Source organism: Pelophylax lessonae (assembly GCF_965119305.1).
Source record: "Pelophylax lessonae genome assembly, chromosome: 4".
Taxonomy (NCBI): domain Eukaryota; kingdom Metazoa; phylum Chordata; class Amphibia; order Anura; family Ranidae; genus Pelophylax; species Pelophylax lessonae.
The window spans coordinates 608,751,588-608,764,428 of record NC_138771.1 but is presented as its reverse complement, the minus strand read 5'-3'; the positions used below and the strand labels follow the sequence as shown (position 1 = coordinate 608,764,428).

At 44.3% G+C, this 12,841-nt stretch overlaps 1 protein-coding gene across 2 annotated transcripts in view; it reads right to left on the bottom strand.

The window, feature by feature from the left end:
- RFX1 (regulatory factor X1) overlaps positions 1-12,841 on the bottom strand; it is a 66,902-nt gene that overhangs the window by 18,606 nt on the left and 35,455 nt on the right. For both annotated transcript variants that reach the window (XM_082254839.1, XM_082254840.1), the window contains 4 exons: positions 12,673-12,768; positions 5,171-5,265; positions 860-1,163; positions 261-442 (listed from right to left, as the gene is read on the bottom strand). In XM_082254839.1, the coding sequence (XP_082110965.1) occupies positions 261-442; positions 860-1,163; positions 5,171-5,265; positions 12,673-12,768 (677 nt within the window). The remainder of the gene's footprint in view (positions 1-260; positions 443-859; positions 1,164-5,170; positions 5,266-12,672; positions 12,769-12,841) is intronic.

Here is a 12,841-nt window from a genome sequence, read left to right as displayed (position 1 = left end):
CACTCCCTAAACATACCGTAGTGTAGGACTGTGCGCTCCCTATGCACATCACATTCATTTAAGAGACATAGGGGTTGATTTACTAAAGGCAAATTGGCTGTGCACTTTGCAAAAGGCAGTTGCTCCAGAGCTTAGTAAATGAGCAGAAGCTCTGCTGACTTCCATCATCCAATCATGTGCAAGCAAAAAAGTTTTTTTTTTGTGCAAGTGCACAGTCTATTTGCTTTTATTAAATCAATCCCTTTGTTTTTAGTCTGTACCTGGTTCCCAACCGTCGAGTGCGCAATCCCATGAAGACTGAGCGGATGAGCTTTCCAAAGGAGGCAGCATTGACTGGCTCTAGCTTCTGCTCCTGGCAGTGCAGCAAATAGTGGCAGTAAAGGGTGCTGCGTGGAAGGCTCACTCCCTCTGCTGTCTCATAATTGTCCAGTAGCCACTGCACCTGCCACAGAAAAAACGACAGTCACACAGAAAGTAGGAGGAGGATCCAGAAGAAAACAATGCATTTGTACTTATCACTCACTGCACCATTGGGCTGCATAAATACTCATGGATGCAATGTGTAAAAGCATCAACCATACACTTGTGCTCTACCATATACAGATGCCAGTGTTGGCTCATCTTTGACGACACACTGCTGTGTGAAGAGTCCAGGGTTCATCCAGCACTCTGATAAATGTTTAGTATCGAAGGCTTCGCCCCCCCATAACAAACATTTACCTCTATAGCGGATGCATTTTACATAGGACACCCAGGAATACTAAATGGAGGAATGATTAGGTGGCCCTGGGCCTAGTGCAATAAGCCCATGACAGCTGGCTCTTAGAATGGTTTCAAACACAAAAACTGGCCTACTTACTGTGGCAGGAGAGGCACGTGTGGTGTGAGAGTAGGGCTGCGTAGAGTTGCCCATTAGAAATCCACCCTGTATGACATAGGTCCCAGATCCCGATCCTCCACTTGCTGCAGCTCCTCCAGAAGACCCCGGAGGGGTGGCATTGGCAAGGATCTGCCCTCCAGATACATACATGGGGCTACTGGCCACAGTTGGTGAGGATGTGGGAGAGCTTCCTTGCCCTGTGGCACTCTGAGACTCGAAGTAAGTAGATCCTGTAGCCTGGCTATAAAGTGGGGTCTCGGTGTAGGTGTAGGAACCAGAGCGGCTGTAGGGACACAGATAAATAGGCAAATGAGGTGTGAAGATTTTTAGCCTTTAACATAGAATCTCTGCTTTAAATTACCTTACTGTTGAATTAGATTACTGTTTATGTTGGCTTTTCATTAGATGTACTGTTAGATGTATTGATGATATTACTGTTTAAAGCTTGCATTGTTTAGGAATTAGTTGATCAAGCTTCTACCTGATTTTGTAAAGTATATATTCTGTGTGAGTTTTCAATAAAGTCAGTTCCAGTTTGCACCTAAGCTAATGTCGTCTAGTTCTTGGGTGCAATGCTCAGCTGTAATTCCTAGTTCCAGAGTGGAGGAAGCTGTGGGGTACTAGGCGGTCCGCCACATACACCATATGCGTTGGGCTTATTTGAGCAGTCCTGCCCAACGCAATCCCAATGCATAGATAAAGTGGAGTTATGCTTTAACAATTAGTCACCTAGACAAGCCTAGGTGACTCAGGTCAGTGCCATCCCAGACAGTTCAGCACAAGTATTCAAGAAGATCCAGGGCTGTCCATATCTCATTAACCAGCTTTCTATTCACATCCATCTTCTCAATGAGTTTCAAGTAGGCAGAGATCATCATGGCTTCCTTGACTGTTAAATACGGTAATGTCATTTTGCATTGTATAAAAAAAAATCCTTGTTAATGCTTGTAGCTCCCTAAAATATCAGGGCCAGGTCAGTAGGCAAGAGGCTACTTTGCAGTCCCCCTGTCTCGGTTGGGTCTGTCACAGTGTTAATGGGCCCTTGGGGTGATGGTATCCTGATAATAGTGTTCTGAGTGTGATGGTATCCTGATAATAGTGTTCTGAGTGTGATGGTATCCTGATAATAGTGTTCTGAGTGTGATGGTATCCTGATAATAGTGTTCTGAGTGTGATGGTATCCTGATAATAGTGTTCTGAGTGTGATGGTATCCTGATAATATAGTGTTCTGAGTGTAATGGTATCCTGATAATATAGTGTTCTGAGTGTGATGGTATCCTGATAATGGTGTTCTGAGTGTGAAGGTATCCTGATAATAGTGTTCTGAGTGTGATGGTATCCTGATAATATAGTGTTCTGAGTGTGATGGTATCCTGATAATGGTGTTCTGAGTGTGACGGTATCCTGAAAGTAGTGTTGCGAGTGTTATGGTGTCCTGATAATAGTGTTCTGAGGGTGATGGTGTCCTGATAATAGTGTTCTGAGTGTGATAGTATTCTGAGAATGGTGTTCTGAGTGTGATGGTATCCTGATAATAGTGTTCTGAGTGTAATGGTATCCTGATAATAGTGTTCTGAGTGTAATGGTATCCTGATAATGGTGTTCTGAGTGTGATAGTATCCTGATAATGGTGTTCTGAGTGTGATAGTATCCTGATAATAGTGTTCTGAGTGTGATGGTATCCTGATAATAGTGTTCTGAGTGTAATGGTATCCTGATAATAGTGTTCTGAGTGTAATGGTATCCTGATAATAGTGTTCTGAGTGTAATGGTATCCTGATAATAGTGTTCCGAGTGTAATGGTATCCTGATAATAGTGTTCTGAGTGTAATGGTATCCTGATAATAGTGTTCTGAGTGTGATAGTATCCTGATAATAGTGTTCTGAGCGGGATAGTATTCTGAGAATGGTGTTCTGAGTGTGATGGTATCCTGATAATAGTGTTCTGAGTGTAATGGTATACTGATAATAGTGTTCTGAGTGTAATGGTATACTGATAATAGTGTTCTGAGTGTAATGGTATCCTGATAATAGTGTTCTGAGCGGGATAGTATCCTGATAATAGTGTTCTGAGTGTGATGGTATACTGATAATAGTGTTCTGAGTGTGATGGTATCCTGATAATAGTGTTCTGAGCGGGATAGTATTCTGATAATAGTGTTCTGAGCGGGATAGTATTCGGAGAATGGTGTTCTGAGTAGATTCTGGCAAGATAGAGGGAGCTGCTTAAGAAAAGCCTCATTTTTTTTTTATGTTTTTCCTTCATGGTTTTCTTTCTGCCTTCCAACACACATGGCACATCAAACTTTTCCACAGCCTAACCTCCTAACCTGTACCTAACCTAACCTTACCTGTGCCTACAGTAAGAGCTAAGGATGCAAAATGATAGGTGGGGATTTTATAAGGGAAACCAGCACTCTGTTGTAGATGAATGACAAACATAAATGTATTCATGTTAAGAAAAATCCTACCAAAGCCTAATGCCTCATACACACGATCAGAAAATCGGATGACAAAAATCGCTTTTGGAGTGATCGCAGGATAATCCGATCATTAGTACACACCTTCCGAGAGTGGATCATGACAGTCCATCCAACAATATCCGATGGTGCAAGCCGGAAAACTTCTCGCACTAAACCAGATCGTACAATTTTCGTTTAATGCAATACAAGAAATCACTTACGAAGTTGTATTCTGTCCTACGAGAATTTTCGTAACTTTAGTAACCTCTTCAATTTGGATATGAAACTAGCATGCAACAAAAAACAAACGATCATTTGTCTGATATTCTCATTGTGTGTACTAAACTTAAGGACTTGACCGCGCTTTTATAAAGGTAAGTGTAGCATCAAATCAGAGAGTTCAACATGGCACCTCATGGCAAAGAACTTCCAGTGACCAGCATGAGAGAGTGAGAGCGATAACACCAAATTTAACACATCTGCTCCCCATTCACACCTGAGACCTTGTAACACTAACGAGTCACATGATACCAGGGAGGGAAAATGGCTAATTGGGCCCAATTTAGACATTTTGACTTAGGGGGTGTACTCACTTTTGTTGCCAGCAGTTTAGACATTAATGGCTGTGTGTGGAGTTATTTTTGAGGGGACAGCAAATTTACACTGTTATACAAGCTGTACACTCACTACTTTACATTGTAGCAAAGTGTCATTTCTTCAGTGTTGTCACATGAAAAGATATAATAAAATATTTATAAAAATGTGAGGGTGTACTCACTTTTGTGAGATACTGTATATACAGTAAAGGTTTTGGGAGTTTTTGATAAACACATTTTTTGATGTTACATTTCCCTTTATGAGAGCGCAGTCAAGTCCTTAAGCCTAGTACACACGCATCGATAGTTGGCCGTGAATTTTCGGCCAACGTCCGATCGGCCGATTGTCGGCTTGTTAGTATGATGCTTCCGACAACCGACTCTGACTTTTCAGCCGAACAAAATCTGGTGTGCAGGCTATAAAATTTTTGTTGGCCGTCAACAGAACGGCCGATTGTTCTTCAGTCAGTACAGATTTCGGCCGACAAAAATGTGATGAGCAAGACTGGGCATGCTCAGAGAAGAAAAAACACACGAAAAGTAGACCAGAACATGACATCACTTCTGAAGTTGGTTTTTGTTGGCCGATAAAATTTGTGGGCAGTCTAGAGCACATTTCAACCAACACAACAACACTGGACAAAAGACGGCCGATCGGTCGGCCAACAATCGTTGCGTGTGTACGAGGTTTTAGTCTTTGCTAGGATTAACATCTTTTAGACTTATTGTAAGTCTGACGACGAGCAGATCTTATATTGTATTTTGTATTTTTGTCTTGGGTTGCAACTTTTTTTTAATTTTAGATTGAATTATTACGGTATGTATTTTTTTTGCATCAAAATATTGCACGGGTGTGGGATATTAGATTCACGTATTTATTCATGTAACATCACAGAAGTCAAACAAAGCCAACATATCAGGGCTTAGAGGGACCCCTTCCTCAAAGTGACGGGAGGGACCCTGGACTGCCCCAAAATGTTGGCATTGTTTGACCCAAGGGAGCCATGTTGATTAATAATATACAACGGAATGCTGGTGACATTCTTCCTTTTACTGTAGTTTTGCATGGCACTATCCACCATTGCATCTCTATAAGGAGTGTAGCCCAGAACTGCATTACTAGGGGGTTTTAATATCATGCCTCCTCTGTTTAAGTTTCTTGCCCAATTATTTTGCATCATTACGCCAGCCACAGGTCCTTTTTATACAAATTGTAACACACTTGTCTTACATGGTGCTTGCAGTGTAGTTGGCGTCTCCTCCTTCCACATACTGGACCTGCCCAGGATACACGTGCTGTACGGGGACTTGCTGCATCTGCTGAACCTACCAGTGAGAGATACAAGTCAGACAATGGTATGATACAGAGGTCCAGGTAAGTGTCAGGCAGTCTCCACTCCTTCTCCCCAGTATCCAGTCACAAAGTCCAGACCCTAGTCACAGCCTCGTCTCCCTGTCACCTACTTTCAGAGCTGTAGTAGCTGTGTCAAACAGCAGTACTTGAGGGACCTTATGCACCTGGACTCTCTGAGGGCTGTCTGTGAATACGGAGGAGCTGAGTGGAGGCCGAGGCATGACAGACAGCAGCTCCAGCCACTCCTCTATAGACCCTGAAACCACAGGCTGAATGGAGCGGAGGTCCTGAGCTGAACTGAGCAGGAAGGTGTAAGTGATGTCTACAGACTGCTGATAAATCTCCTCCTCTGCTGTACTACAGGGGGCCGGTGTGCCTGAGCTCTGAGAAATAAAGACACAGGTATATAGTGACCAAAGGACATCAAGTATATATTCCTAATGGCTTACCATAATGCTCACAAATAGCTATAAAACATTTTAGAACCAGACATCATGTATCTAGATTTATTGCAGCAGGACTTATTTCTTACACAAAGCTGACTTTCTTTTTCATAATACCATTTAAAATAAATCAGGCTGTGCATGATAATGTGCTGAAAAGAAAGTGCCAATAGGAGAAGAAGGACAGTAAGTAGAGTCTGCTGTTTGCTCTTTCAGGACGGGGGTGGAGAGATGACACCACTGTATTCTTTAACCACTTCCCGTTGCTGCACTGCCTTTTTACGTCAGCAGTGTGGCTCTCCCAGGCAAAATCACGTTAATAAACGTCATTTGCTTGGGAGGCCACTAGGGGGCGAGTGCGCGCTGCCGGAGGTGGTCTCCCGCCCCCCGATCGTCAGCAGGGAAGTCAGTGCGGGTGTCAGGCGGCTCCGATTGCCGTCTGACACCGGCAATCTCCCTCCGCTGACAGAGAAGGACTGACGGCTGATGTAAACACAGCCGTCTGTCATTCTCCCTGAAGTGATCAAAGAGACCATGCGATCCTGCTATATAGGATCGCATGTCTCTATGATCATTTCAAAAGCCCAACCCCCCCACAGTTAGAATCACTCTACTAGGGTCACATTTAACCCTTTGATCACCAATAGCATTAACCCCTTCCCTGCCAATGCCATTATTACAGTAACAGTGAATATTTTTAGCACTGATAATGTCACTGGTGCCCCCAAAAGTGTAAAAAATGTCAGTCAGGGGTCCGATCTGTCCGCCGCAATGTCGCAGTCCCGCAAAAAAAAAAAAAAATAAATAAAAAAATAAAAAAAAAAAAAAAAAAAAATCACAGATCGCCGCCAGTACTAGTAAAAAACAAAAATGACAAATCTTTCCCGTAGTTAGTAAACGCAATAACTTTTGCGCAAACCAATCAAAATACGCTTATTGCGATTTTTTTTCCCAAAAATATGTAGCAGAAAACAAATTGGCCAAAAATGTAAAAAAATTTTGATTTTTACATTTTTTTTTTTTGGGAATGTTATATAGCAGAAAGTGAAAAATATTGTTTTTTTTTTTTCAAAATTGTCGCTATTTTTCTGTTTATAGCGCAAAAAATAAAAAATCGCACAGGTGATCAAATACCACCAAAAGAAAGCTCTATTTGTGGGAAAAAAAGAACGTCAATTTCGTTTGGGTACAGCGTCGCACGACCGCGCAATTGTCCGTTAAAGTAACGCAGTGCCGAATCACAAATTAGGGCCTGGTCATTAAGCAGCAAAATCTACCGGTCCAGAAGTGGTTAACTTGGAAAATGGTGTCATCCACCTGGCTGTGCTGTGTACGAGGGCTGTGTAAACCTAAAGACAGGATGGAAAGAAGTTTTAATCCTTTGACAGTTAAACCAGCCCTCCGATATGCATTTCATCCATGAATTTAGTGGTTTGCTTAGAGCTCTTCTCTCCTTTTCAGACACGGATGCTGCCATCTTGGTCTCGTTTTGATCTGTAACTGCCATGGTGCTGCACATGTAATGACACCAGACGTTAGATGGCTGGACAGTTCTGTTGAGAGCTGACATAAGCACACTTGGAACTCTGATACAGGCGGTCCCTGGCTTATAAACAAGAAAGGGACTGTAAGTTTGTTGTTAAGTCGAATTTGTTTGTTAGTCGGAACAGGTAAATTTTTTAAGTGTAGCTCCAGACAAAAGAACAATTTTTAGGTTTTTCGAATAGCATAGGGAAGGGTAACACCCCTGTACCATTTGTTTTGCTGTCTGTAACCCCGTTCAGAAGATTTCACCTCACTTTCTGTCCCTGCGACAACTGGATTTTGGAAATGTTGGGTTGTGGAAACAAGGATTGGTGATAAAGCTTCAGTGGAGACATCTTTTTCCCATGAGAACTCTTACAGGAATGAATTTCCAATCCTAGGGGGAGATTTCTCCTCACTTCCTGTTGTCTCCCCTCCCTTTGTAAGTAGGAGTTGTTTGTAAGTCGGATGTTTGTAACCCGGGGACCGCCTGTAGTTATTCACAGCTTGCCTTGAATGTAACCATTTTGGGAAACTGTTAAATTGATGGGTTTGGTTCTGCGTTAAAGGGTTAATACACCTTTACCAAAAAGCGGCCTATGCAGATAAAGGCCGTCTGTAGATAAAAACAAATTGTACAGCTCTGACTAAGGTTGACTAATGCCCTTGCTAAAGGTGTATGGTATTTATAGGTCTCATGAAGCCTGACTGGAATACTCCCAGGATATTGCTAAGTGAGGCCTAGTCATTACTGCTCACCTCCTCCATCACAGGAGAGAGCTCTTTCTCCAATTCAAACCCCCTCACATGCTCTTTCTGTCCCCTGCTGGGTGGGTCTGAGATCATCCCATCCTGTGATAGAGGGGATGAGCAGTAATGACTAGGCCTCACTTGGCAACATCATACCAACATCTTGGGAGTATTCCGGTTAGGCTTCATGAGATACGTAAGTGACCTATATTCTATAGCAAGGGCATTACCTACTCACTGAAAACAATGTACTGTGGCCAATATTGTATGACAACCGTTTGTTAAGACGTTAGGTAGATACCGGAGGGGTAGATTTATTCGTCTTTTACGCTTACGATACCTGGCATATCTTGGTCCTAACCTTTGCATAGCAGTTCCTCCAGGGTGAATTTATAGGCGCAATTATTGGCCAGTCACTATGGGAGGAAACCACCAGCCCTGCTGCCATAACCACAGCCTGGCGGTGAAGTGGAGGTTGCACTGTCTTCGTTTGGGTTGGCATCACTCAACTGAGGGTACCTAAGAGCTACACGCACAACGCTGAGGAACCTAGAATGTCAGTAAATAGGTTTTAAATATGTTTGAGATAGCCCCAAAGAAGCAATCTTTTTTTTTTTTATCTCCCACCCCGCCCCCCCCCCCCCATTTCTTTATCAAGTTTTTACTGTTTTTACGAAATGATGTATAAAACACCCCCTTCTTTTATGTATACCAGATTTGCGATTGCATACATGGGGCGGCTATATCCGGTCCCTGACCACGCAACGTTGACAATGTTTTCATGTTATTTTTCTTTGAAAATAAAATAAAGATTAGACAGTAATGTGCCTCTACCTTTTTTTTTGTGTAATCTATTCCAACTCCAGTGACTAAAGCCGGCCATAGACAGAGCGTATTTCTTTCCTGCAACCCAAATTTGCTCAATTCCCTCATTAACATAGGACAGCGTTTACAGGGAGCTATTGTGTTCTCTCAGCAGGGGAGTGGGGGGGGGGGAGCCTTCCCCACTGGGAGAACACAATGATTAATTCTAGCAGCTATACCACCTGCTAGCAATAATCACATCTAAAATCTGGCAGGCTGGTTGTACCCAAGTTGATCAACCGATTATTTTGGGTACATTTGGCCTAACCATACATGGTTTCAATCGGGCTGGTTCAGCAGGATTTGAACCTTCTATGGCTGGCCTAATATACACTGCTCAAAAAAACTAAAGGAACACTTTGAAAACACATCAGATCTCAAAGGGGAAAAATATCATGCTGGATATTTATACTGATATGGACCAGTGGCGGCTGGTGCTCAAAATTTTTTGGGGAGCGCAAAAAGAAAAATGTAATAGGTATTGCTTCGCGGCAAAAAACGCGGTAAAAAAATTGCGTGACTTTGAGGTCATGGTACAGGCATGGCACAGGTGATGGTACAGGCATGGCACAGGTGATAGTATAGGCATGGCACAGGTGATGGTATAGGCATGGCACAGGTGATGGTATAGGCGGCATGGTACAGGTGATAGTATAGGCGGCATGGCACAGGTGATGGTATAGGCATGGCACAGGTGATGGTACAGGCATGGCACAGGTGATGGTACAGGCATGGCACAGGTGATGGTATAGGCGGCATGGTACAGGTGAGGGCACACGTCGGCTTCAATCACTTACCTGCTCTCCTCCTGGGCTGCCCGCGAGACGTCCACGGCGCTGCTCCTCTCCTCGAGTCCTCTTCTTCTGACGGCGGCGGGATTCCGGGAACCGTCCACGGCGCTACTAGTCTCGTCCTCTTCAGTCTTCTGGTCTTCCGATCGGTCCGGGCGGCGGGAAGGAGATCGGGCGGCGACGGTGCGTGACTGACGCATGCACCGGCACCGCCCCCATTGCGACGTCCGCAATCGGATGTCCACGATGATGATTGGTCCAGGCTGGAGACTGGACCAATCACAGCCAGGATATCAGGAAAGTGGGGGTGTCCTAGCGCTATGACTTGCGCCCAGGTTTCGCCCCCAGAAGGCAGCCAATCGGCGCCTCTTCTGGGTCGTAAACCCCCCCCCCCCCCCATAGCCAGCACATAGGCCGGCGAACGCGATTTTTTTTTTTTTAAACTTTATTGTTCTTTTTGTAACTTTTTTTTTTCCTTTTTTTTAGGGGGGGCGGCGCCCTGGCGCCCCCTATGCACGGGCCGCCACTGATATGGACTAGATAATGTGTTAGGAACGAAAGGATGTCACATCCTTTGATGGAAATGAAAATGATCAACCTACAGAGGGCTGAATTCAAAGACACCCCGAAAATCAAAGTGAAAAAACGTTGCAGCAGGCTAGTCCATTTTGTTGAAATTTCATTGCAGCAACTCAGAATGGTACTCAGTAGTTTGTATGCCCCCACGTGCTTGTATGTATGCCTGACGACGTCAGGGCACTCCTAATGAGACGAAGGATGGTGTCCTGGAGTATTTTCTCCCAGATGTGGACCAGGGCATCACTGAGCTCCTGAACAGACTGAGGTGCAACCTGGCGGGGTTGGATGGACTGAAACACAATGTCCCAGAGGTGTTCCGTTGGATTTAGGTCAGGTGAGCGTGAGAGCCAGTCAACTGTATCAATTCCTTCATCCTCCAGGAACTGGCTGCATACTCTCGCCACATGAGGCCTTGCACCAGGAGGAACCCAGGACCTACTGCACCAGCGTAGAGTCTGACAATGGGTCCAAGGATTTCATCCCGATATGTAATGGCAGTCAGAGTGCCATTGTCTAGACCAGTGATGGCAAACCCTGGCACCCCAAATGTTTTGGAACTACATTACCCATGATGCTCAACTACACTGCAGAGTGCATGATCATTATGGGAAATGTAGTTCTAAAACATCTGGAGTGCCAAGGTTCGCCATCACTGGTCTAGACTGTAGAGGTCTGTGCGTCCCTCCATGGATATGCCTCCCCAGACCATCACTAACCCACCATCAAACCAGTCATGCTGAATGATGTTACAGGCAGCATAATGTTCTCCATGGCTTCTCCAGATCCTTTCACGTCTGTCACATGTGCTCAGGGTAAACCTGCTTTCACCTGTGAAAAGCATAGATCGCCAGTGGCGGACCTGCCAATTCTGGTGTTCAATGGCAAATGCCAATTGAGCTCCACAGTGCCCACTAGATGATGTCGGGCCCTCAGGCCACCCTCATGAAGTCTGTTTATGATTGTTTGCTCAAAGACATTCACACCAGGGGCCTGCTGGAGGTCATTTTGTAGGGCTCTGACAGTGCTCATCCTGTTCCTCCTTGCACATAGGAGCAGATACCGGTCCTGCTGATGGGTTAAGGACCTTCTACAGCCCTGTCCAGCTCTCCTCGAGTAACTGCCTGTCTCCTAGAATCTCCTCCACGCTCTTGAGACTGTACTGGGAGACACAGCATACCTTCCGGCAAAGGCACGTATTGATGTGCCATCCTGGAGGAGGAGTTGGACTGCCTGTGCAGCCTCTATAGGGTCCAGGTATCGCCTCATGCTACCAGTAGTGACACTGACCCCAGCCAAAACTAGTGAAACACAGTCAGAAAAGAGGAGTACAGAAAAAAATGTCAGTGGCCTCCACCTGTAATACCATTCCTGTTTTGAAGGTCGTCTCATTGTTGCCCATCTATTGCACCTTTTGTTAATTTCATTAACACCAAAGCAGCAGAAACTGATTAAGAACCCCCTCTGCTACTTCACTGACCAGATCAATATCCCAGGATTTTAATGGACTGGATGCTATACTCTGATTAAGAATCTGTGCCAATTCAGCAAAAAAATAAAAAATTGTGAGGTCAGGTACTGATTTTAAATGAGATGAAGCTCTGAGGAAGAGGCACGGCATCGAAACACGTTAGCCCTTCGTCTACATGAGACATTGGACTTTTCCATTTGATGCTGCTTTTTGGAATTGATGTGCTGATTACCACGCATGTTTGTGAATAGTTTGATTTTAACTTCTATTATTAAAAGCCCGCTGAGGATAATGCGCTAGGCTCGTGCGCCCTTTTTTTGTGTTTGTTTTTACTGATTTTAAATGAGAAGACCTGACTCACAATCGGTGTTCCAGTTTATCCCAAAGATGTTCAGTAGGGTTGAGGTCAGGTCTCTGTACAGGCCAATCGAGTCCCTTCACGCCACGTTTTTATGGAGCTGGCTGGCTGAACAGGGTACAATCATGCTAGACCAGAAAAGGGCCTTCACCAAACTGTTGCCACAAAGTTGCAAGAGTACAATTTTCTGGAAACATCTGGACTCAATACTTTTAGCCATAAAGTGTACCATTATAGTTATGACCCAAATAACTAAAACATTTAAAAGTGAAGCGGTCAGGCTACAATATTGGGAGCTCGTTTTACTGACTTGTTTAATGCATGTTCTAGCGTGGTCATGAACACCCAATATACACATGCTTGTTCAATGGCTGTGACACAAAGTTGTGCAAGAAGGATAAGGATGACAGCCTTGGAACATGCGCCAATGTAGCTTCTATACTTCTATAACATCAGGTTCCTTTTTAAATATGTAAACATTAGAAACAATCACAAGTTCCTGAATTTACACCCAAATTGTACATTGGAAAAATATAAAACGGTGTCCAGCGTGTTTCTGATTTAGACAATGAAACCTCAGTCCTATGACAACACAGCCGTACCTCCGATGTGCCCTGGACATGCTGCAGACTCTGGACATTGAGCTGGTGTACTGGAGAAGACTTCTGGGGCTGGGGCGTTGTCTGTACAACAGAGCGCTGGCAGAGGAAGAAGAGAGAACAGTCAGGACACATAGGGGGATATTTACTACAACTGGTGTGCAGTTTTACA